Source organism: Pelophylax lessonae (assembly GCF_965119305.1).
Source record: "Pelophylax lessonae genome assembly, chromosome: 10".
NCBI classification, from domain to species: Eukaryota; Metazoa; Chordata; class Amphibia; order Anura; family Ranidae; genus Pelophylax; species Pelophylax lessonae.
In genome coordinates, this window is record NC_138777.1 from 240801003 (window position 1) to 240828650 (window position 27648).

Genomic DNA, 27648 nt, shown 5'->3' on the forward strand with positions numbered 1-27648 from the left:
GGGGGACACCATCATAAATGAAGATTATAGTGGCGGTTTTTGCATCACCTTATGTATACCGTGCCGCCATCATGGGGGGTGCTGCTTCATCATATACGCTGACCCGCCACAATGAGGTCTGAGGACGGTGACTCCATACTCTATGTGTTCATATGAGCCCCTGAAGAAAGAGTATTTTCCCTCAAGCTTCCTTTCTAACACCAGTAATGCTCTCTGTAGTATAAATGTTATATTTGGGTATATTACATGGAGATGGCCACTCCTACTTTATGTCCTTTCTAAATTTTGTACAATAAACTTGGAATTTTATGGTAAATTTTCTCTTGTTGGTTTCGCTCACCACCTGTACCTCCTCCTCCACTCCCTTTACTACCAAATGTTTTGTGTTCTGTCCATAAAAAGAACATTTACTGAATATTCCATCCCTCAGCTAAAAGAAGAGCTATTACCATCCACTATGTCGCACTGAAACGCGTTGGTTAGTGTTTTCGTTACACAGAAATAAGACAATAAAACAGGTTGTGGATTCTAGTGGTAAGCAGAGGCACATACATTATATTGCCAAATGTATTGGGACAGCCACCAAATCATTGGATTCAGGTGCTCCAATCACCTCCATGGCCACAGCTGTATAAAATCAAACCCCTCCGCATGCGGACTTCTTACACTCAACAAGATTATAAACACAACACTTTTGTTTTTGCCGCCATTTTTCATGAGCTGAACTCAAAGATCTCAGACTTTTTCTATGTACACAAAAGGCCGATTTCTCTCAAATATTCTTCACAAATCTGTGTAAGGCTGGCCATACATGATACAATTTTCTGTCCAATTTTCTGTCCAATTTTCTTGAAATTTACCTTCAACTATGTAGTACAAAGGCCGGCCTAATTGGATACAATTGAAAGTGGTGTTTAGTTTTGACCTCATATTATGTGGTTTTTGGTAAATCTAACAGAAAATTGTACAAGAATATTGAACATCTATGGCCAGCCTTAATCTGTGTTAGACCGGCCATACATGGGTCGGATTTAGAAAATCTTATCTAAGAATTTTCGTTCAAATTTTGCACCATTAGTGGGCCGCAGCAACGGCCGATTTTCACACAGTCATCGAATTTGAGTGATCGGCATGTTGGAAATTTTTTGAAAAAAAATAGAATTTTTGTAAGAACTTACCGTAAAATTATTTTCTCTGAGTCCTCTGACAGTCGCTGCCCATTCATACAGCCTTCACTATTGGGTAATGGCGCCCTCTGCAGGAGAAATGTTAATAAAAAAACTTTTCTATACTTAGACACACCTCTAGGGGGCCGTCCTCAGCCATTATCCCTGATCCAGTCACAACTGGTCCTCAGTTTGTAGCAAGCAGTACCGGAAGGCAATAACCCCCAGATCCAAGAACCAGAGGGGCGGGGGCGGCGACTGTCAGAGGACTCAGAGAAAATAATTTTACGGTAAGTTCTATTTTCTCTTACGTCCTCTGACAGTCGCCGCCCACTCATACAGCCTTCACTAGTGGGACATCCCAAAGCAGTGTAGGTGTGGGGGGTGGGAAGAAGCAACCTGCCGAAAAGGTAATGAAACAACCAAAAAACACCCCAGGAAGAGACAGAAAAAACAAAGAAACTGAGACACTAGATCCCAGCAAGGAAGAGTTAGCCTACTCCTGACGCCAGGCAGCATAAAACCGAGGACCAGTGGTAAATGGATCAGGATAATGGCTGAGGACGGCCCCCTAGAGGTGTGTCTAAGTATAGAAAAGTTTTTTATTAACATTTCTAACTGCCTGGCTTACTCCTGCAGAGGGCGCCATTACCCAATAGTGAAGGCTGTATGAACGGGCAGCGACTGTCAGAAAACGTAAGAGAAAGAAAGATTTTCTAATAAATGATGGGAGAATCGTGCGAGAAATATAATCAAAATGAAATGTGTATGATTGGAAGAAAAGAAAATTCCCGGAAAGAAAAAAAAAAAAGATTCCCAGGCCATGAAAATTATTTTCTGTAGGAATGTGAGGTGAAATTGAAGGTTTGGTCGGTCGAATATTGAAATCAATGGTGGCGCCATCCAATCACAAAACGCACAAAATTTCTGATTTGAGAAAGAACGTTCTTTCGAAATTCGACACATGTACAGTATGGGCAGCCGTAGGCCCCTTTCACACATACGGTCCGATTGTCATCTGTCCATTGGTCAGTGCATCTCTATGTGACAACAGATGACAACAGATGATCATCCACTAACATCCATTTTCATCCGCTTCCATCAATGTCCGTTTTTCATCCATTTTTGCATTGGTAGTGAATGTAAAAAAAGGATGAAAAAACGGATACAAAAACGAATGAAAAATGGATACAGTTTGATGTGACTGAACTGATGAACTGAGCAAAAGCGTGTGAAATTATGTGTGAAAGCGGCCTAAGTGATCACTTCTCCTTTGCCGAGATAATCCGTCCCCCTCACAGGTGTGACATATCAAGATGCTGATTGGACAGCATGATTATTGCACAGGTGTGCCCTAGGCTGGCCATACATGTGTCGAATTTCGAAAATCAGAAATTTCGTGCATTTTGTGATTGGATGGCGCCACCACTGATTTCAAAATTCGACCGACCAAACCTTCTATTTCACCTTACATTGCAACAGAAAATAATTTCCATGGCCTGGAAATCTTCTTTTCTTTCCGGGAATTCTCTTTTCTTGCAATCATGCGCATTTTCTTTTTTGATTTTATTTCTCACACAATTCTCCCTTCGATTAGAAAATCATTTGTTTTTCAAAAAATTTCCAACATGCCCGATAACTCAAACTCGCTGACCGCACAAAAATCGGCCGTTGTTGCAGCCCACTAATGGTGCGACATTCGAACAAAAATTCTTAGATATGATCTTCAAAAGAGCCAGCCTGAGGTTGCTAGGGGTTCCTCGTGAGGTTGGTAGGGGTTCCTTCTGAGGTTGCTAGGGGTTCCTCGTGAGGTTGGTAGGGGTTCCTTGTGACGTTGCTAGGGGTTCCTTCTGAGGTTGCTAGGGATTCCTCGTGAGGTTGCTAGGGGTTCCTCGTGAGGTTGCTAGGGGTTCCTCCTGAGGTTGCTAGGGGTTCCTCCTGAGGTTGCTAGGGGTTCCTCCTGAAGTTGCTAGGGGTTCCTCGTGAGGTTGCTAGGGGTTCCTCGTGAGGTTGCTTGGGGTTCCTCGTGAGGTTGCTTGGGGTTCCTCGTGAGGTTGCTAGGGGTTCCTCCTGAAGTTGCTAGGGGTTCCTCGTGAGGTTGCTAGGGGTTCCTCGTGAGGTTGCTAGGGGTTCCTCCTGAGGTTGCTAGGGGTTCCTCCTGAAGTTGCTAGGGGTTCCTCCTGAAGTTGCTAGGGGTTCCTCGTGAGGTTGCTAGGGGTTCCTCGTGAGGTTGCTTGGGGTTCCTCGTGAGGTTGCTTGGGGTTCCTCGTGAGGTTGCTAGGGGTTCCTCCTGAAGTTGCTAGGGGTTCCTCGTGAGGTTGCTAGGGGTTCCTCGTGAGGTTGCTAGGGGTTCCTCGTGACGTTGCTAGGGGTTCCTTGTGAGGTTGCTAGGGGTTCCTTGAGCAATGGGCAATTTCTGCCTCTCAGCTAAGTTCCCAATGACACCATTGTTCCTATTAGATATCTGTAAGGGGGTCATTCTTCCCAATGATGAGAAGAGTAAGGAGCATTCTTCCCACTAACTGTCACACTAATATATCATGAGTTGTAAGTTTTTAGCAGGGGGTTCCCCGAGATTAGAAATTTATTTCAAGGGTTCCTCTGTGTTGAAAAGGTTGAGAAAGGCTGCATTAGTGTTACAAGGTCTCAGGTGTGAATGGGGAGCAGGCGTGTTGATTGTGGTGTTATCGCTCTCACTCTCCGTGCTGCAGCTCAGTTTCAGGGTCTTGGCAATCTTCTTATAGCCTAGGCCATCTTTATGTAGAGCAACAATTCTTTTTTTCGGATCCTCAGAGAGTTCTTTGCCATGAGGTGCCATGTTGAACTTCCAGTGACCAGTATGAGAGAGTGAGAGCGATAACACCAAATGTAACACACCTGCCCCCCATTCACACCTGAGACCTTGTAACACTAACGAGTCACATGACACCGGGGAGGGAAAATGGCTAACTGGGCCCAATTTGGACATTGTCACTTAGGGGTGTACTGACTTTTGTTGCCAGCGGTTTAGACATTAATGGCTGTGTGTTGAGTTATTTTGAGGGGACAGTAAATTTACACTGTTATACAAGCTGTACACTCACTACTTTACATTGTAGCAAAGTCTCATTTCTTCAGTGTTGTCACATGAAAAGATAGAATGGGAGGGGTGTACTTACTTTTGTGAGATACTGCAATTTCCTGGAATCCATTTACCCTTAGCTCAGGTATGCATGCAGGAGGGTGGGCTTAGCCCCTCCTTGAGGACTCCTGGGATGGAAGACATCTTTTTGGCCTAGGCCAGAAACCAGGAAGAAGTAACTGAAGAAGTATAAAATCGGTAAATCTGACCCCTTCTTATCTATTTAGTAATAATGGCGGCATGGAGATTACACAGAGAGAGTTCACTGACTGAGAGAGTGAAGTTCCCCTTTACCAAATACAGTAATCCCCCGCTCCATCGCGGTTCAGTTTTTGCGGTCCCGGTAATTCGCGTTTTTTTTTGTAATGTTATTTTACTATATAAATCATTAAAAATGAAAGATTTTTGTGTTTCCATAGCTCTTGCTGTCTCTCAGTATCTTTTATGTGTTTAAATGAGTTTCTATTGTTTTAAAAGTGTGTTTAAAGACCTTAAAATGCTTTTACACGTACAGTGACAGTAAAATAAACCCCGCCTACAATGTATTTTAATTGGGTTTTTCTATTTCGCGGATTTTCACTTTTCCTGGTTGGGTCCGGAAAGTAACCCCCGCAATGGAGGGGGGTTTACTGTATACAGAGACCGTCCCTGAGAATTATTAACCACTTCTTCTTCTTCTTCCCATGTCGGGTTCTTTGTCTCATATTTAGCACTTTGCAGAATCTTCGGTGGATCTCGGTGTCGGGGATCTGATCTGGGCGCTCCCAGTTTTTGTATTAATGGGCGGCCATTGTGATTCTCCTTCTTCTGAAAACAGATCTCTGATTTTAAAGACCGGTCCTTCCGCTACTTCATAGTCCTGAATGACCCTCTGATAGTGTCATATTTCACCTCTCTTCTCCAGAGGAGTGAGACTCCCGGGGTTATTGAGCTGCAGCTTCTGGTACCCGGTGGTCAGGGCCGATCCTAGGGTCACAGACGCCTGGGTGCAGAAATATTTCTGGCGCCCTCCACATGGGCGTGGTCATATTACGAACTCCTCCCCTTTACAAATATTTCTATGGCAGCGACTTAAACACAGAGATACTCCCCTAAGGAGTCTTCCTTACCCTGGGACCCTCCCACAATCTCCTAACAATAAACAAATTACAGGAAGAGAAGCAGAGTACTCTGATAGGACCTGGAGGGGGTCTCTCTAATGGACACAGAGAGGGCCTCTGTTAGAGAGTCTGTTAGACAGAACCCCCAGACATACTATAGGAGATGGTCAGAGACTTCAGACTTGATACAAGAGATGGTCAGAGAATGCAGACATGATACAAGAGACGGTCAGAGACTGCAGACATGATACAGGAGACGGTCAGAGACTGCAGACATGATACAAGAGATGGTCAGAGACTGCAGACTTGATACAAGAGATAGTCAGAGACTGCAGACGTGATGCAAGAGATGGTCAGAGACTGCAGACATGATACAGGAGATGGTCAGAGACTACAGACATGATACAAGACATGGTCAGAGAATGCAGACATGATACAAGAGATGGTCAGAGACTGCAGACATGATACAGGAGATGGTCAGAGACTGCAGACATCATAAAGGAGATGGTCAGAGACTGCAGACATGATACAGGAGATGATCAGAGACTGCGGACATGATACAGGAGATGGTCAGAGACTGCGGACATGATATAGGAGATGGTCAGAGACTGCGGACATGATACAGGAGATGGTCAGAGACTGCAGACATGATACAGGAGATGGTCAGAGACTGCGAGCATGATACAGGAGATGGTCAGAGACTGCAGACATGATACAGGAGATGGAAAAAACATAAGGAGTGTTCCCGTATACGGCCCTGAATCTGTATGGGTAGAAAATTCACTCAGGCTTATAAACAATATGAAAAAACAGAGTCGTGGAGGGTAAAGGATCCCCCACGATAAAGAGACCAACAAAGGGCACCACTGGGATAGTGTTTAAAAAATAATGTGGAAACTTTATTTAGGCACTTATGAAGCAAAAATGGAAACATCATATACATGTGAAAAAGTGTGGCACATTAATAACAATAAAGAATCTAAAACCAAACAGACAGTGTGACCTGGACACCCTCCCATCCAGATGAACGGAAAAAGGCTGATATGGAATGCACAGTAACCTGTGATGACAAATGAGGCTTGGTATTGCACAGTCCCAGAAAAAAGGCCAATAGCCAATGGCTGAGGTAGAAGACTAAAGCAGGTAAGTCCATCAAAAATCCCAAATGTCAATAACATCAAAAACGTGATTGAATAGCATTAAAGAAGGCCTCATTGAGGGCGAATTGGTGTTGGGATGGACTTGACCATAAATTGCAGATGTTAGATAGCACAAAAAGGGGACAAAATAAGTGAGCCTTCAAATCAGCAGCAACATCCAGTCAAAGCCATATAAGAGATATCAGATGTAGGACAAGGAATAACCAATCTTCTAGTTTACCATGAATGAGTAATGGATGCAGTCCATAAGGAAAGGTCCGGGGGTGTCTGTACCTCTATGTCGACATGACCGGGTATGCCGGTATTGGCGTTCCTCGTGTAGCGCTCTCCCTTCGTTCTCTCTCCGATTACTTCCAGGTTAGAGGTCAGAACCGTCGGGTACGGCCTGACGTCATGTCCAGTATAGTGAATAGGAGGCGGGGGCGCAAAGATGAGGCAGCTGTGCAATAGTCCGGTGTTCCGTGAGAAAAGCATACCCTCGTCACTTCCGGTGCACCTACGGAGGGTATGGATTTCTCACGGTACTTCCATTTGCGGCGGTTCGATTAAAACAGCTCCTCTGCAACATAATTCATCTCCGCTCCTTCCCCTGTCACTTCCCTCATCTCCGGTAATAAATATAAAAGCGGATCACGGAGCCACGCTCGCCGTCATTTACATCTCATACACCCGCCGCCGCTTTTATATTTATTACCGGAGATGAGGGAAGTGACAGCGATAGGAGAGGAGATCTTTGATGTTGCAGCCGAACTGTTTTCATATACCCGCCGCAAGCATTAAATTACACACAGTCCAGTGATTAATTCATGCCCTCCGAGCATGCGCACTTGTCACATTCTTTGATTGTCAATTAGGTATCCGGGGCTCTGAGCATGCGCACTGCTGCGCTGCTCAGTTGTTTCCCACAGGAAGTGACGACGGTATGGTTTCTTCACGGGGTATGGTTTTTTAACGTTACACCGGACGTCAAAGAGGTACCAGGTCCATGAACTGTGGGCAGATGACGCACCTGCTGACGCGTTTCACTGGCAAGACGCCAGTTTCCTCAGAGCTAGGGATGGGTGGGACAGAGTTCAGTATTAATAGTGGTCCACTAATTGGCTGATTAAGTGCAGATGGGGTGGCCTATCCAAGCCAGAAATGTGCAGTACCCTCTTTTCTCCACAAGATGTCACCACTTTAATTAGTAAAGATTCCATATATCCTATACACCCACCAGTGTCAGGCTCCACAGTCACTGAAAGCTGCACTAGGAAAGAATCGAAGTGCAAACCAATGAAAAGTGGAGTATATGAAGGCAAACATAGATAATTGTAAATAGTAAAAATATTTATAAAAACATTATCCATACAGGTAATAAAAACAATAGACAGATATAGGAGGTTACTGATGGTGATATTCAGCATCCCCAGATAGTACAGCACACTATCCTCTCCCTCTAAAGAGACCTTTAGATATTCCCCTGCCATATAAAAATATGTATGGCGTATTAAGCAATGCTTCATCGTAAGGTCTAGGGAGAAGAAAATGTGCAAATACAATGAAGCCACACTAAAGATAATGTACTGCAAAACATAATTCTTGATTCCTATTTGGAAAATGATACATTGAGTATAGGGAACCAATAATTGACTGTTCAAAGGAAGCTAGTTATATACATAATGATAAAGGGTCAACAGAAAAGTCAAAAACAGAGTTACTAGGTGCCTACAGGGGAAGGTCATAGACAGATTATGAGCATTTAGATATTTCCCAGTGGGCAAAATGAAGGTTTACGGTGAATCTGGACTATAATCAAAACACAGAAATGAATGAATAGTACAATGATTGAATGAGTAAGAAGTGACACACCAAGAGAGCAGCCCCCCCTAGTGGAAATGGAAAAATAGGATCAAAGATGTCTATTGTACCAAGAAGGGTTGCAGGCTGAACTCTACATTAAGTCCCTGGGGGACAAGTGACCCCAACTTAAAAATCCATAACTTCTCCTTCTGTAAAAGGATGTTGTCGAAGTCCCCCCTTCTGGCCGGTAGTTTGAGGGCATAGATGCCTCTCACCCGTAAACCATCCGGATTGGATATTATAAAAAGTGTAGAGGTATGGTTTTATTGTCTACCTTTTTACGAATATCGGCGATTCTAACCTTTAATTGTCTCTTAGTTTTTCCGATATATGTTTTGTTGCACAGACATATTATTTGGTAGATCACGCGTGTCATTTGGCAGTTGATAAAGCTGTTAATACTAAACTCCTCCTTACAATCACAGCTCAAGAATGAGTTGGATCTAATGTCTACACATAGAACATCTACCACAAGTGAGCATTCCCTCCAGGGGGGGGGGGGGGGGTAGTGATGTTAACCAGTTGCTACTTTTGTTCGTTCTGACAAACTCAGAGTGAGTGAGGCTGTCCTTTAAGTTCCTGGCTCTTTTGGCAGTGATGAGCGGACGTGGACCAACGATTTGGCCAACCAGTGGTGAAACCGTGAGTACCTGCCAGTGCCTTTCCAGGATGGACTTCACTTGACCCCACTGTGTGCCAAAACGCGTCACTATACGGGGGTGTCAGGGGGGGAGTTGGCTGGTAAATAGGGTTGATTTTCCTTAACAGAGAAAAGATCTGATCTCTTTTTCTGAGCTTTTTTCTTACATGCTTTTCTAATAACCTTATTAGTACATCCTCTCTCCCTAAACCTTCTATGTAGATCCCTCCTTTCTGTTTGGTAATCCGAAGGACTGCAGACATGATACAAGAGATGGTCAGAGACTGCAGACATGATACAAGAGATGGTCAGAGACTGCGGACATGATACAGGAGATGGTCAGAGACTGCGGACATGATACAAGAGATGGTCAGAGACTGCAGACATGATACAGGAGATGGTCAGAGACTGCAGACATGATACAAGAGATGGTCAGAGACTGCAGACATGATACAAGAGATGGTCAGAGACTGCGGACATGATACAGGAGATGGTCAGAGACTGCAGACATAATACAGGATATGGTCAGAGACTGCAGACATGATACAAGAGATGGTCAGAGACTGCAGACATGATACAAGAGATGGTCAGAGACTGCAGACATGATACAAGAGATGGTCAGAGACTGCAGACATGATACAGGAGATGGTCAGAGACTGCAGACATAATACAGGAGATGGTCAGAGACTGCAGACATGATACAGGAGATGGTCAGAGACTGCAGACATGATACAGGAGATCAATGTATCGATGCAGCCTCACCAGTGCCCATCAAATGCAAGCTTCACTACCTCCACCTAACCTCCTAACCCCTCTCTTACCTCATCCCTGCACCATGCATGACCCCCTCCCCAATACTGCACCTTAACTACCTCCACCTAACCTCCTAACCCTTCTCTTACCTCATCCCTGCACCATGCATGACCCCCTCCCTAATACTGCACATTCACTACCCCCACCTAACCTCCTAACCCATCTCTTACCTCATCCCTGCACCATGCATGACCCCCTCCCCAATACTGCACATTCACTACCCCCACCTAACCTCCTAACCCTTCTCTTACCTCATCCCTGCACCATGTATGACCCCCTCCCCAATACTGCACATTCACTACCTCCACCTAACCTCCTAACCCTTCTCTTACCTCATCCCTGCACCATGCATGACCCCCTCCCCAATACTGCACCTTCACTATCCCCACCTAACCTCCTAACCCATCTCCTACCTCATCCCTGCACCATGCATGACCCCCCTCCCCAATACTGCACCTTCACCATCCCCACCTAACCTCCTAACCCTTCTCTTACCTCATCCCTGCACCATGCATGACCCCCTCCCCAATACTGCACCTTCACTATCCCCACCTAACCTCCTAACCCTTCTCTTACCTCATCCCTGCACCATGCATGACCCCCTCCCCAATACTGCACCTTCACTATCCCCACCTAACCTCCTAACCCATCTCCTACCTCATCCCTGCACCATGCATGACCCCCTCCCCAATACTGCACATTCACTACCCCCACCTAACCTCCTAACCCCTCTCTTACCTCATCCCTGCACCATGCATGACCCCCTCCCCAATACTGCACATTCACTACCCCCACCTAACCTCCTAACCCCTCTCTTACCTCATCCCTGCACCATGCATGACCCCCTCCCCAATACTGCACCTTCACTATCCCCACCTAACCTCCTAACCCTTCTCTTACCTCATCCCTGCACCATGCATGACCCCCCTCCCCAATACTGCACCTTCACTATCCCCACCTAACCTCCTAACCCTTCTCTTACCTCATCCCTGCACCATGCATGACCCCCTCCCCAATACTGCACCTTCACTATCCCCACCTAACCTCCTAACCCATCTCCTACCTCATCCCTGCACCATGCATGACCCCCTCCCCAATACTGCACATTCACTACCCCCACCTAACCTCCTAACCCCTCTCTTACCTGATCCCTGCACCATGCATGACCCCCTCAGCACTACTGTACCCTCACTCCTCATGGTCTCCCTCACTGACTACCAGTGCTTCCTGTTCTATAAAGGCGGTGTGTGCCGCCGGGCACCTGAGAGGGCGGATTGTCTGCTCTGCCGGTTCCGGAGCCCCTCACCTTCCCGTGAGGGTTTTCTGTCTCCTAGCAACATTCCCGACCCCTTCCAGTCCCAAACTTTATCTCCTCCAACCAACTTTGTCCCGCTCCGCCTACAGCTGTCACCCCGCCCCTTCTCATCGAAAGCGCCATCTGAGTACAATGGAGGTAACAAGGGGTGGGCGGGGCGAATGGGAGGTTACTGGCTGCGGTCCTCAGATCTGTATAGCGGGGAGATCTCCCTATAACCATTTGTGTTGTATTGCTTGTCAACTACAAGCAGGTGGGGGAGGGAGGGGAGGACTCTGCCACTTGAGCTTCGGCGCCCCTCCTCTGCGTCAGCTCACGGCGCCTGGGCGCAGTGCACCCGCCCAGGATCGGCCATGCCGGTGGTCACTTTTAATTCTTCAGTAAAAACAGAAATGACCAACGCTATGGTATATGTAGTGCAAAATGATATCTATGTGTTCAGGTGTCAGCTGCCACCAACCCACCCCTGTGAAACAGGGGTACAAATGTTAAAAAGGAAGGGAGAAAGTTGAAAAAGGCGCTACCTGTTAATCAAACTGTAAACCGTTTCCACCGTAAAAAAGATCCAACATGTGATAAATAGACAGTATGTTGGTGATGGGTAAAGTGCTTGTGCTAAATGGGAGCTGATGGGTGGGCTAAAAAACAAACCCCCCAGGAACAAAGTGCTCAGTACCAGACAGTATAATTAAATGCTCTATAAATAAAACAAGAGTGCATACGGTGTCATAAAATGTATTACCTGGTCGCAGTGTTAATAGTGGTTGGTGGCAGTGAAAACGTATTATTTAATGGATTATATAGAGAAGTGACAAAGTGCTTATATGTTTGACTTATCCAAATAAATAAATAAGTAAATCCACCCTCTATGGTGAAGAAATAATAGTGTCAGTGACAAAATAGCTAAAAGTGAATATTTGGTGAGTTTGGTGCCTATACCAGTGATGCCCACTAGGTGTCGCACTCACCCTTTGTATCTCTTATAGGCAGAGTAAATGGATGTTGCTGTTCTCCACCAAAAAGAGAGAGAGATGAATGGTCCGGGGGTCCTTTTATGTCTGTTAAGAGCCGGGCTGAGAATGCCTCCACAAGATGGTCAATGATCTATGATGCTCAAACAGATAAAAGACCCCATTGGCGTAGTATACAATAATCAAATGAAAAGCAAGCATGTATCACTCACAGTTTAGACTGATCACATTCAGTTTGAGACGCCGGGATACTTCCGCGTTCCATGGCTCCACTCTTCAAAACTGGAAGTGACATATGATGTACGAGAACTCCGCCCTACGCGTTTCGTCATTCAGAAGTCATCTGGAGCGGCACCATATTAGCGTGCTCCCGGTCATTTTATAGCCTACCGTGTCCTAGCAACCAAAGGCCCAACTGCCACCTTATTGGCTCCAGCGATGCTTATCGGAGGCCATTTTCCTACTCCCTTAGGTGTTATCAGCTCGCAAAGGGACACGGAAGAGTGTAAGAGAGAGGCATCACTTCAGCCCATGGCTACATAATGAAATGTGGGCAATTTCTATGGGAGAGATAGTTGACCAGTCAAGGTTATATACTGCATAAAGAGTACCTAACCAGGAAATGGGAATTTTATGATTGGTTAACACTTTATACCGGAGCTATTCATGAGCTTTACTGCGGCAGCGTGTTGTACCTTGGAAAGTCAAGAGTGGTTGCAAGCGATCCATATCCATATGTGTGGGGAGGAAAGAGCCTATCCTGAGTGGTTTTGTCCATAGCTTGTGTGGCCTGTCCATTAAGTTGGGGGCCCATTCCCTCTGGTAAGCAGCCATCTTTACTTACCTACCACGGGTGTCTTCCTCCTGCTCACCATACCTTGGGACTTAACCTCCTTTTGGATTACTACTCTCCATCTAAGATCCATGTTTGGGATTCACGATTCCTATGGACTTTCTTTCTGTTGGTCTTGGTTTACTTCACTGCACCTATGACTAATGTGATATATTTATTTATTTATTTAGTTGTTTCTAGCGCTGCACTATTTTGATATACATTACTGTTCGGATTTCTATAGGTCCAGTGGTTCAGCTGCTAAACATTATTTTGCTATCAATTTTTTTTTAATATTTTTTCAACATTTAGCGCAGGTTCCCCCCCCCCCCCCCCGATTATATAAGCATGTATCACTCACAGTTTAGACTGATCACATTCAGTTTGAGACGCCAGGATACTTCCGCGTTCCACGGCTCCACTCTTCAAAACCGGAAGTGACGTATGACGTACGAGAACTACGCCCTATGCGTTTCGTCCTTCAGAAGTCATCTGGAGCGCCATATTAGCATGCTCCCAGTCATTTTATAGCCTACCGTGTCCTAGCAACCAAAGGCCCAACTGCCGCCATATTGGTGCTCCAGCGATGCTTATCGGAGGCCATTTTCCTACTCCCTTAGGTGTTATCAGCTCGCAAAGGGACACGGAAGAGTGTAATTAATAATTAATCATATGTGATCAGTCCAAATACTGTGCAAACAAGGATAAAAGCATTATTTTATTTACCAAATATAAAAACAAAAAACTACTCTAACCCAACGCTACAACAAAGATGTGTGGGCAAAAAGAAAAACAAAACAAATCGTAATATATCCTATTTCCGGGAATGAAAAAACTGATTGTGATTATCAGGACATCAGATCCAGTTTAATTCCCCTCTAACATTTAAAACGTATGTAGGATAAATTGATACACAGAAACTAAAAAATATATGTTAAAAATTGTGTACTATATAAAATAATTAAAGGAGAGAGAATATAATCGTGAGGAGGAATTATTATGATGAAGAAAATACCAAAAAATGCTGGAATATAAAAATATATAAAAAAAATATATATATAAAACCAACATCACATTGCATGAAGGAAACCTTAAGAGGAGATAATGAACCTACATCCGATCTCCCCACAGAAATTCCTCATGAACCCTAATCATGGAAGAACTAATCATATAAAATTATATGAAAGGACGAAATCCAGCAGCAAAAATTTATTTAAAGGAAAAAATGAATGAAAAAGATTATAAAGTAAAAAAGGAAATATGGATAAAAAATACTATAAAACATCAGGAAAAAATGAGAAAATGGAGATATGGACAAAAAAGAGGGACATGTGGATAAAAAGGTGAGCATATAAAAAAATATGTAATAAAATATAAAGATATTACATGAAAAAAGGGGGGAAAAAAAGGAAGCAAGAGGGAGGAGGGGTTTTTGCTCCCTTTTAGCACAAGCACTTTACCCATCACCAACATACTGTCTATTTATCACATGCTGGATCTTTTTTACAGTGGAAACGGTTTACAGTTTGATTAACAGGTAGCGCCTTTTACAACTTTCTCCCTTCCTTTTTAACCTTTAATTCTTCACCTGGGTGTTGCACCTGGGGACGCCACGCCCACCACAGGGATGAGAGTGAAAGGACAGGCAGAGGGGACATCACATCACTCAGGACTTTGTACGGGACTGACACCAACCAGAACCCCCAATGGGTAGAAGGAAGAGGAACTGCCTGGGAGCTGTGCTGATCTACCTCCTGCTGCAGGTAAGTGGTGGCCCAGGGCAGGGAGGATGCTGAATATCCCATCAAAGGTCTGGAGAATGAAGATTAACCGTACGCTACACACAACCGGTGTCCCCTGGACCCGTAATATTGTGTGGACACAAAACTACAATCCAGGGGGCACCTTACCTTGTGGCCACCTACAATACCTACTCAACTCTTACCTACTGCCCTATGGACACCTACCCTTCCCTATTTTACCTTCTGCCCTATGGACACCTACCCTTCTCTATATTACCTACTGCCCAATGGACACCTACCCTTCCCTATATTACCTACTGCCCTATGGACAGCTTCCCTTCTCTATATTACCACCTCCCCTATGGACACCTACCCTTCTCTATATTACCTACTGCCCAATGGACACCTACCCTTCCCTATATTACCTACTGCCCTATGGACAGCTACCCTTCTCTATATTACCACCTCCCCTATGGACACCTACCCTTCTCTATATTACCTACTGCCCAATGGACACCTACCCTTCTCAATATTAACTACTGCCCTATGGACACCTAGCCTTCTCTATATTACCTACTGCCCTATGGAAACTTACCCTTCTCTATTTTATCTACTGCCCTATGGAAACCTACCCTACCATTTTCTGCTTGATTTTTGGATACCTAGTACCCATCTCTATCTATATTAGCTACTGCCCTGTGGTTATTTACCCCACTAAATGTTATCTACGGTCATAGGGACACCATCCCAACTCTGTCAGTTGAACCCCTGTGTACACCTACCTTACTTCATGTTAGTAACTGCTCTTTAAACACTTACTGTTCTCTGTATTACCTACTGCCTATGGACTCCTACTCTGAAAAACTTACCTATTGTTCTATGTACACCTACCTTACTATTACCTATTGCTCTGCAAACAAACTCCTATATTAGGAACTGCCCTGTACCTTTCTCTATATTGGGCTACTATGTTATGGACACCTACCGTTTTCTATATTAGATACAACCTTATAGACACTAACCCTACCCTACCCTACCCTACCCTACCTTACCCTACCCTACCCTACCCTACCCTTTTTTAGATTACTTATTACTTAGTTACTGCTCTTTTTTTTTTTCTCAAGAAAATAAACTTTTATTGAGCTTGAGAATCTCGTAGTACAAACAGTATAAAAGCTAAAATGGCAATAACATGACGCACAACACTTCAATCATGACATATTCAGAGGAAAGTGAAACTGTATGGGGTTATAAGTTGTTCAGATGCCAAAGCTCAAACACAGTGTAATGATTCAGGAAGTCAAAGCTATCCTAACAAAGGGAAGAAGAACCAAAATTAAATGTAAAAAAAAGAGGGGAGTGTGGGAAAGGGGAAACTATTCCACTGGAATATACACATAAAAAACACGATTAGTATTGTAAGACCAAGTAACGTCTAGCCCATCAAGAGCCTATCCATCACTAGCTGAGGTGGTGCCAGGGATGGGTCATCCAACCATGGTTGCTAAAGGGAATAAAACTTTTTGTGTGCCTTACGATGTTGAGAAGTCACTTTTTCTCTTATTAGTAAGTTATTAACTTTATTCGATCCATTGTGCAACCATTGGTACACGGGAGGTTATCCAGTATCTAGCTATCAATTTGCGGGCCAAATACAGCAGTCAAAGGACCGCCGTATGGGCATGTGGTGTCAAACTCTCTTCCTCCAATGCACCAAGCAGACACACAACCGGATCCCTAGATAATCTAAAATTATAAACCCTGGATATAGAGTCAATGACCTCGGTCCAGTAACGGAACTACTTGGGGCCTCTCCAAATCATATGAACAAGGGTGCCCTTATCCCTGTTACACTCATCGGTCTCCCTACGCCCCCATTTAAACAACGGAACCGGAGTTCGGTAAGCTCTATGGAAGAGAAATAGGTGGGAGAGTTTTTGCGATGCTGACACCGAGACCATTGGTATGGAGGAAAGACATAATTCCCATGTTTCTCCATCAATAGAACCCAAGTCCCTCTCCCAGCCAGCCCGGGCTGGAAGAGAGGCCGGATCCTGCAAGGCAGCCAACAGAGTAAGATAAATGCGAGATATCATACCTCTTTTGTCATTATTCCTAAAGACATCTATCGTCAGGGTATGTTCAGTCAGTCTAAGTGGTACTGTCCTTTTATGGATTGCTATGGCGTGACGCAACTGCAGGTATTGAAAAAAGTATTGCCTAGGGAGATCAAACTCCTGTTGGAGTTCCTGAAAATATTTCATTATCCCCCCCCCCCCCTATAAATTTGTACAAAAAAAGCAATGCCCCGTGCCTCCCAGCGCTCCACTCCCTCCAACTGAAGCAACTCTCGATAGTTGGAGTTCCGCCACAGTGTAGTACCGTGGAAGAACCCCTTTATTCTGAGCATTTTCCGAACGCATTGCCACAGTGTAATGAGTAGCCTGATCGTTGGGAGCAAGGCCTCTAGATGGGTAAACCCGGCCTCTAAGTGTGTGAAAGCTGTATATGGGGAATTTGGGGGAACCAGAAGAGCACGGATAGGGTCAGAGAGATCATGTAGCTCCCAGCCGCCCAGATGCTGAACCTGGGAGGCAAGGAAATACATCCTGGGATTGGGGACCGCAAGTCCCCCAGTGTCCTTACTCATCTGGAGCGTAGTGAGCCTAATTCGAGCCACCCCCCTTTTCCAAATTAGATAGCGAAACAAGGATTCCACTCACAGGAACCACCGCTTCGTGACCCAAAAGGGAGCATTGTGGAGTACGTAGAGGAGCTGGGGAGCCCAGATCATCTTGACCAGGTTAACCGTCCCGCCACAGACAAAGGGAGTTTACACCAAGCCGTACACTTGAGGCAAAATTTACGGAGCAGGGGTACTAGGTTAAGGTCCAGGTATTGTCCGACATCTGGGGACACTTGAACACCCAAATATTTAAACTGATCCACCACACGCACAGACACGGCGCGAGCTGGCAAGGGGGCAGCGATGGGATCCAATGGCATAAGGACTGATTTGTCCCAATTAATAGAGAACCCAGAGAAGGAACCGAAGAAGTCAATAAGAGACATAACCTCATTCAGCCACTCCCCCGTGCCCCCCAGGTAGAGGAGAGTGTCGTCTGCATATAGAGAAATTACATCAGCATGGGTACCCCGTCGGAAGCCAACAATCCCCGGGGAGGCCCGAATACGGGCTGCCAAGGGCTCCAAGGCCATGGCAAACAGCAGGGGTGAAAGTGGGCATCCCTGCCTAGTTCCCTGGAACAGGTTGAAGGGTTCGACAGTTCCCCATTGATCCTCAGTCTTGCCCGTGGATTAGCATAGAGTAATTTAACCCAGCGTATAAAGGTCTAACCCACTCCAAAACGCCTCAACACTGCCCAAAGATAAGGCCACTCAACACTGTTGAAGGCCTTAGCTGCATCTAGTGAGAATATCGCTCTTTTACCGGGATTATCTACAGGGAGCTGAAGGTTAAGGTATAGACGCCTCAAGTTCAAGGCCGTGGCCCACGTGGGGATGAAGCCCGACTGATCCCTATAAATGAGAGTCTGTATGACCACAGACAGTCTGGAAGCCAACACCTTGGCCAGTAGTTTAATGTCTGCCATAAGTAGGGGGATGGGCCTATACATAGTTACATAGTAGGTGAGGTTGAATAAAGACAATAGTCCATCCAGTTCCCCCTGTGTAGGTGTGTGTGGCTGTAATCATCTCACATAGCCCTGAATGTTCTGATCCTTGAGATGTACGTCTAATAGTCTTTTGAAAGCCACCATACTTCCCGCAGAAGCCACCTCTTGTGGTAGAGAATTCCACAATCTTGTAGCCCTAACAGTAAAGAACCCCCCACGTTGCCTGAGGTTAAAATGCTTCTCCTCTAATCGCATTGTATGCCCTCGAGTCCTCATGCAATCCCTTGCGACTGAATAGCTTTTTTTCTAAGCTGAGATCCCCATTGAGATATTTATAAATTGCTATCATGTCCCCCCTCAGGCGTCTCTTCTCCAGGGAGAATAAATCAAGTGATTGCAGACGCTCCTCATAATTAAGGTCCTCCAATCCCCTAATTAGTTTAGTTGCCCTTCTCTGGACTTTCTCCAGCTCCAACACATCCCTCCTGAGGACTGGCGACCAGAACTGGACAGAATACTCCAGATGTGGTCGGACCAGAGTTTTATAAAGTGGAAGGATAGTCTTATCTCTGGAATACATCCCTTTCTTTATGCATGCTAATATTCTGCTGGCTTTAGCAGCTGCCGCTTGACATTGCATGCTGTTGCCTAGTCTATCCTCTACCAATACTCCCAGATCTTTCTCCATTTTTGATTCCCCCAAGGGTTCCCCCCCTAACGTGTATTGTGCTTTTATGTTTTTAGTCCCCAAGTGCAAAACCTTACACTTCTCCACGTTAAACCTCATTTGCCATGTCGTTGCCCACTCCGTTATTATGTCCAGGTCATTCTGTAGGATATCTGCTTCATGCTGTGCAGTTATTGCCCTGGCTAATTTTGTGTCATCTGCAAAAACTGATATCGAACTCCTGACCCCGTCCTCAATGCTGTTTATGAATAAATTGAACAAGGTTGGTCCCAGGACTGAGATTTGGACGACCCCGCTTACCACCCAGACCAGTCTGAGTATGCGCAGTTTATTACCACCCTTTGGACACGCCCTTTTAGCCATTTCCGTATCCAAGAGCAAACCCTGCTGTCGATGCCTGCAGACCTTATTTTATAAATTAAGCGCTTATGGGGAACTGTATCAAATGCCTTAGCGAAATCTAAGTACACCACGTCCACTGGTCTGCCCCTATCCAGGTTTACCACATCCACTGGTCTGCCCCTATCCAGTTACACCACATCCACTGGTCTGCCCCTATCTAGCTCACAGCTCACCTCCTCGTAGAACGTTAAGAGATTGGTTTGACAAGAACGCCCATTTGTAAACCCGTGCTGATTACTGCTGATGATGTTGTTGTCTTTAGCAAACTCTACGATATAGTCCCTTATCATCCCCTCCAGAAGTTTACATACTATTGATGTCAAACTGACTGGCCTATAATTTCCCGGGATATGCCTCTGACCCTTTTTGAATATTGGAATCACGTTAGCTTTCTTTCAATCCCCTGGTACATCTCCTGTCCTAATACTGTCAGCAAAGATCAGGAACAGTGGTCTAGATATAACCTTACTGAGTTCCTTGAGTACTCTCGGATGTACGCCATCCGGACCTGGTGATTTATTGGCGTTAAGTTTATCCTTTCCCTTATTTCACCCTCTGTAAGCCATAGTGGCAAGTCCTGTGTATTACTACTAACCATACAGTCATGGTCAGTGTACCCCATACAGTCATGGTCAGTGTACCCCATACAGTCATGGTCAGTGTACCCCCATACAGTCATGGTCAGTGTACCCCATACAGTCATGGTCAGTGTACCCCATACAGTCATGGTCAGTGTACCCCCATACAGTCATGGTCAGTGTACCCCATACAGTCATGGTCAGTGTACCCCATACAGTCATGGTCAGTGTACCCCTCCGTTTCCTGTGTAAAGACTGACGAGAAAAAAGCGTTCAGCACGGTTGCTTTTTCAGTGTCCTCTGTAACCATCCTTCCATCATCGTTAATTATGTGTGCAATATGCTCTGCCCTAGTTTTTTTGCTGTTGATATATTTAAAGAATTTCTTTGGGTTTTTTTTACTATCCTCCGCTATTTGTCTCTCAAAGTTTATTTTAGCCATCTTGATTTTGTGTTTACTTTTCTTATTTGCCTCCTTGTATTGGTCGAAAGCCGATACTGTGCCCTCTGATTTATATTTCCTGAAGGCCAATTTTTTTCCCCTAATAAGTTTTTTAACACTACGGTTTAGCCAGCCAGGTTTGGTTTTGTCTCTTCTAAATTTATTTCCCATAGGAATGCACTGCAAGATGAATTTGCTTAATATGTTCCTAAAGCATTCCCATTTTTCCTCTGTGGTCAGGGATCCCAGGGTTTGGGCCCAGTTTACCCTTTCCATCAATGAGTACAATTTTGGAAAGTTTGCCCTTCTGAAGTTAAGGGTTCTTATGTTCCCCACTTGCCTTGCTATATTGTTATTTACACTAAATGTGATCATCCTGTGATCGCTAGAGCCCAGGTTGTCCTGGACTCCTACCTCCGAGATTAGGTCTGGGTCATTAGTGATCAATAGATCCAGGACTGCGTCTTCTCTAGTCGGAGAGTCCACCAACTGTGACATGTAATTATCCTGTAAGGCAGGGGTGGGGAACCTACGGTTCGGGGGCCGTATGCGGCCCCCGAAGTCATCTGGTCCGGCCCCCCATGCAGCGGAGTGTCTCTCAGCTGATCTGTCAGAATGGAGCCGATGCTTCCTGTATAGTTCCTGCTCCGTTATGACAGTCTGAGTGAGTCACAGGCAGAGTGATATCAAATGCACTCCGCTTGTGACCAATACAGGAAACATCACCTCTTCCAGCCAGAGCCAGCAGTACCCACAGCAGAACCAGCAGTACTAGCCAGAGCCAGCAGTACCTACAACAGTACCAGCCAGCAGTACCAGCCTTAGCCAGAAGTACCCACAGCAATACCAGCCAGCAGTACCAGTGGTACCCACAGCAGTACCCGCCTGAGCCAGCAGTACCCACAGCATAGTACCAGCCAGCAGTACCTACAGCACAGTACCAGCCTGAGCCAGCAGTACCAGTCAGCAGTACCCACAGCAGTATCAGCCTGAGCCAGCAGTACTCACAGCACAAGCCAGCAGTACCCACAGCAGTACCAGCTAGCTATACCCACCAGCAGTTCTTTTCAAAACTTACCACCACAAAAAAAAGTCGACTGCGCTCCAGACTGACCGACGCAAACCTGGAAAACGTGTTGCGAGTAGCAACATCATCAATACCAGCTAACATCCCACATCTCACCAAAAAGAAGCAGTTGCAGCCATCACATTAGGGGTGAGTTAATTAAACTTTGACCAAATATAACAGGCTAATTTTTAAGGTGATCGTTTTGTACGGCCCCCGAATGGTTTTATAAATACCCAAATGGCCCTTGGCAGAAAAAAGGTTCCCCACCCCTGCTGTAAGGTTTCCGTGAATAGACGGGCCTTCTGTGAGTGTGTAGTCCCCTCTTCCCAGTCAATGTCGGGATAATTGAAGTCCCCCAATATGATGACTGATCCTAGCTTTGCCACTTTACCCAATAGTGCTAAAAATTCCAGCTCTGACTCCTCCCCTTGTTTAGGTGGCCTATAGCAAACCCCCACAATTACTTTTCCCTTTTCTCCTTTCCTATGGAGTTCTACCCATACGGATTCTAACTCCATACTCATCCCTTCCGTAATGTCACTCCTCTCTATCACCCTTACATTGTTCTTGACGTAGACACATACCCCTCCCCCTCTTTTTCCTACCCTGTCCTTCCGGTACACCGAATACCCTTGGATATTTGCCAGCCAGTCATGTGAGGGGTCGAACCAAGTCTCCGCTATTCCCACAAGGTCTATGTCCTCCTCATGTACTAACATTTCCAACTCATCCATTTTATTAGCTAGGCTCCTGGCATTAGCATATACCCCTCTTAGTTTTACGGAAGTTAAACGTGATTGGCGGTTATGTTTATTCCTGTTTGGTCTGGGTTTTCCCGCACAGACCTACCTATTGACGTTGTGGACCTACTGTCGCTGCTGACTCTAATACTACCTTCTGTCCTTTGCTCCCTCCCGACTGTCTCTACTTCTGAGCCCTCCCCCCGTCTCCTAGTTTAAAAGCCCCTCCAACTTGGTGGCCATCTTTCTCCCCAAAAGAGCTGTACCACCCCCATTAAGGTGCAGCCCATCCTTACTAAAGAGCCGGTAGCCGACTGAGAAGTCAGCCCAGTTCTCCAGGAACCCAAACCCCTCCTTCCTACACCAATTCCTCAGCCACTTGTTAAGTTCCTTAATCTCCTTCTGCCTCTCCTGTGTGGCTCGAGGTACAGGCAGTATTTCAGAGAAAACCACCTTGGAGGTCCTTTTCCTCAATCTATTACCTAAGTCCCTGAAATCGTTCTTAAGGATCCTCCACCTACCTTTAACTTTGTCATTAGTGCCCACATGCACCATGACCGCTGGGTCATCCCCAGCCCCCCCCATCAATCTGTCTGCCAGATCTGCGATGTGCTGAACGCGGGCGCCCGGTAAACAACATACTGTTCGGTTACCGAGATCTTTTTTTACAGATTGCCCTCTCTGTCCTCTTGATAATTGAGTCCCCAACTACCACAACCTGTCTAACCTTTCCTGAGTTACGGCCCCCCTTCTTCCTGGAGGCAGCTGGGGGAGGGCACATGCTCCAGCTCTGCCACCCCTGAGCTGATATCCCCCTCAACCTGCAACTCGACAGATTTGTTAGGGTGTACCAACTCAGGACTGGCCTCCCTGACGCTCTTCCCACTACCCTTCCTAACGGTCACCCAGCTGCGTACCTCTGCTGCTTGCGTCTCCTCTATTCCTCCCTCCTCTATGCTGGCCCCTGCCAGCGCCTGATGGGTCATGTCCAAGCTCCTTTCCAGGTTGTAGATGCTACGCAGTGTTGCCACTGTGTTCTCTACATCCACGATCTGGTCTTCCAGAGCAACAAGTCGCTCACATCTTGCACAGCAGTATTCGCCCTTGATTGGTTCATCAAGGAACTCATACATGGCGCAAGAAGTGCACTGAGTGGCATCCCCAATCCTGTCGGACATTATTACCCACTACTCTATGGGGATATGTTAACGACCTGCTCTTCCTTACCTACACTACCTCTAACTTCCCTGGTACTAAACCTGGGGTACCCACCAGTCGCTAATATACTAACCAGTCACTAAAATACTTACCAGTCACACAGATACTTACCAGTCGCACAGATACTAACAGTCGCAAAGATAATCACCAGTTGCAAAGATACTCACCAGTCGCAAGTAGTGGGTCCTTACCAGGCTTAGGAATCAGGACAATAATAGCCTCACACATAGAGTCAGGTAGTAACCCCCTTTGTAATGCGTTATTAAATACTTGTAATAGGATAGGCACCAGTTTTTCAGCATATCGCCTATAAACCTCGGACCGAAGGCAGTCGGCTCCCGTGGATTTACCTTTCGGGCAGCTTTTAGGGCCATAAGGATTTCATCCTTGGTCAGGGGGTCGTTAAGCCCCGCAGCCTCCGCAGCTGACAATACAGGTAACTCACAGGCATCCAAAAAATCCTCCACCACCCGTGGTGCAGCCGATACCTTGGAGGAGTACAGATCTGAGAAGAACTCCCAGAGAGCTCTAGAGATCTCAGGGGTAGTACTCCACCGATCGCCTGAGGGGTCCCTAAGTTCTGTAATAAATGCCGCTGGCTGCTGGGAACGTACCAATATAGCCAGCATGTGACCCCTGCTCTCCCCCTCCTCAAAATGTTTTTGTTGTAGAAAGAACCGTTTGTTTTCAACTACTTGTAGTGTCACAGTTTTTGAGAGGGATTGGGCTGCCAACCAAGAGCGCTGCGTGTCATCATTAGGGTTATTCACATAGGCCTCCTCTGTCCTTGTCACCTCCGCCATAACCGTATTCTCCCACAATTTAGTAGAGGACTTAATATTGTTAATCAAATAGCCAAATTGCCTCTGCAAAAAGGCCTTGGCCGCATCCCACACCACCCCCAGCTCTGCCGTATTCAGGTTAGTTTGAAAGTAGGAGGACAGTAGAGCAGACACGGGATCCGGCTGAGGGAAAAGTGTTAACCAGAAGGGGTTTAGCCGCCAGAGGGTCCTCCCCAATCTAGTCGGGAGGGCCCATACCCGGCCTCCACTACAAGTGGCAAAAGGGCCCCGTTACCGAACCCAATATCAATACGTGATAGGCCTGCCTGCGCAGCTGAGAAGCATGAAGACACACGGTCACCCAGATGGCCCATCCTCCACACATCTGTCAGTCCAAGCTCCCCCATTAACCGAGCAAAGGGGGTCCCAATGCCAGCCGGCGGAGGGTCACTGGAGCAAGGGGAGAACCTGTCCCAGTGGGGATCCAATATTGCATTATAGTCACCGACCACTAACAGAGGAACTGCCGGAAGTCCAGCAATTCCCTCCGCCAGTAGTCTAACCACCCCAGGAGAGAAGGGAGGCGGGACATAAACCGTAAAAAGTGCACAAGTCAACCCCCCAACAGTACATAGCAAAATCACAAATCTACCCTCCGGATCGAAGAAATTAGAGGAGCAGGCAAATCTAACCCCCTTCCTCACCAAGACACAGACCCCTCTGGAGTAATTAGAAAAAGTAGAGTGATATTGATAAATAAGCACAGTAGGGGCCAGGCTAGGCGACGGATCGGAGGACAGATGAGTCTCCTGGAGGCATACCACATCAGCTTGCAATCTTTTAAGATTTCTAAGTACCGCAGTTCTTTTCAGCGGGTTGTTCAGTCCACAAATGTTCCATGAGACGATACTTAAGGTGTCAGCCATATCTGGCCATGTAGCAATAGACTTACACAGCTGGTTTCAATAATCAGCGGGGCAAAGTACCTCGACACACCAAGAGGGGAAGAGTGATCACAGGTGGAGAAGGAGATGTCCCATAGAAATCCAAGGAGCCAGGTCAGTCCGAGTCTCCAACACACACAAAGGTAGCACCAACATCCATGAGATATGACGTCCCGGGTTAAGACAGGAACATGGTCAGCAGATCCAGTGGAAAAAAGATTAAAAATAAAAGGAAAAAAAATGGTAAAAACTTCCAGGGATAACTAAACACGGGGAACTGGGGATCCCTCGGCAAGCCCACCGCCAACATGGTCGGGTGGGAGTCGGCTGTCGTCGGAGTTCGTCCAACCAGGACCCATCGGGGGGGGGGGGAACAGTGGGAGACGCAGCAGGCTCAGCGATCTCCACAGGAACAGCGTTCAACAAAACAGATAACTTGTTGTGAGAGTATGCTGTACATGTAGATCAACTTCCGCCTAGAACAGGGTGTCATGAAGACCACCCAATCCCAAAAGTAGTAGGAACTTTAGCAGTACAAAGTCACACAGCAGATGGTACAGTTAAGGGGCCCCTTGTCCGGGGACATCTCGGGGCACATTGCCCGCCCCTCCACCTCCAGCCATTGAGCCGCAGCCCTAGGATTGTCAAAGAACTTCACTACATCCCTCTCCACCACCCTAAGCTTAGATGGATAAAGCATGGCATACTGTAGATTCAGCTCTCTCATTCTCCTCTTCACCTCCGCCGAGTAGTCTGGAAAAAGGGAGACTTTAGAGTTATAAACCACCAGCTTTCCTTGCAGACCCCTTGCCTTGGTCAGGATGGTATCTCTACAGTATCTTTATAGTTAAGCAATTTAAAGATGAAAGTGCGTGGTGGAGCTCCGGGAGGGAGGGGACGCATGGGAACTCTGTGCGCCCGTTCAACAGGGAACATGGGAGTGAATGAGTCTTGACCAAAGGTGGCTATCAACCAATTTTCAATAAAGGTGATGGGGTTTTTGCCCTCAGCCCTCTCTGGTATGCCAATTGCTCTAACATTGTTGCACCGCATTCTGTTTTCAAGGTCTTCCAGCCTTGCGGCCTGTTGTGCAGCCAGGAGCGTTGTATGTTTAACCTCCCGCTGTAATGGCAGCATATCATCCTCTATGGAACTAACATGGCCCTCCACAGCCGAAGTGCGCTCTCTAAGCTTTTGCATGTCATGTCTGAGAAAGGTAATTTCAGCCTTCACCCCTTTCATTCCACAGTGAGCGCAGTAATGGAGGTATTACAAGCGGTAACTGCAGTCATTATGTCTCTCAGTGTGGGTTCAGCAGTATACACTGGGGAGGGAGGCTGGAAAGTGCAGGCAGTGTCCCAATCTGAAAGTTGTGCAGACAGATCCCTTAACGGGGTAGTATCATCAGTGTCCGAATGGGAGTCTGGGGAGGTAGTAGGGGTGGCAGCAGCAATAGGTGCGGGTCGTGCAGCAGGCTTTGTAAAGAACTTTTGTGCAGCTTCTCTGTATGTCTCCTTCTGGGAAATACGCTGCGGCTGAGCGCCATCTTGGGCCTGCATCTCGGGAGCCTGCCGGCTGTTCGTCTGCCGATTGGCCATGGGACAGCGGGAATGGAGGATTCACCAGTACGCCCGGGTAAGCAGGGGACCTCAGAGCTGCCGTGATCGGTAAATTCTCAGCCGGATCGGGTGTCCGCAGGATGAAAGAACAGAATAGTGGGCGGAGCGAGTGTCTCACAAGTCCGGCTACATCCGCTGCTCGGCCACGCCCCCTAGTTACTGCTCTTTCAACAACTACTGTTCTCTGTATTAATTATTGCCCTTTGGACCCCAACCCTACAAAATAATACCTATGGTCCTGTGGACACCGGTCCTGTTTTAGCTACTGCCTTATGGACACCTACCTTTCTCTATGAAAAAAAATAAAAACTATTTACAATATACACAATCCTATACCCACAAGTGATGAGGAAGGCAAAAAAAAAGCCCAGCAAAGCACGATCCAATTTGCTCCAGAAAGGAGACCCCATCCTCACAAGTTTTGGGATGTGACAGTGGCACGTACCCTGGCTTTTCTAACAGGTTTATGGCCTTCCTTTTTTCTTCTGGCATTCAATAACCACTTGCTGACCGTCTGCCGCATATTTACTGTGACAGGTCGGCTCCATTGCACGAAATCACGTGCCTGTACGTCATTTTGTGCAATAGCCACTAGGTGGCGCACGCGCACTGCCGGAGGCACAATTGTGCACTGATTGGACACAGGGGATGCCAATAAGCCAGTCCAGCAGACCCCATGTCCGCCGGCCACCCGCCATCGTTCTCCAGAGAGGCAGAACAGCATTCTGTCTATGTAAACAAGGCAAATCGTCGTTCTTACGGGGGAGAAGATATAGATCTTGTGTGTCTGCTAAGCAGGAACACACATCTATGTCTTCCCCCAGTC

The 27648-nt window shown here is 46.3% G+C and overlaps 1 protein-coding gene across 1 annotated transcript in view; it reads left to right on the forward strand.

Moving 5' to 3' along the window:
* Positions 1–14538: 14538 nt before the first annotated feature.
* Positions 14539–27648, forward strand: part of LOC309566043 (cadherin-1-like) — a gene marked incomplete at its 3' end in the record, with an annotated part of 146526 nt that continues 133416 nt past the window's right edge. Inside the window, exon 1 of the mRNA XM_082271066.1 lies at positions 14539–14723. Within this exon, the coding sequence (XP_082127192.1) occupies positions 14667–14723 (57 nt within the window). The 5' untranslated portion in view covers positions 14539–14666. The remainder of the gene's footprint in view (positions 14724–27648) is intronic.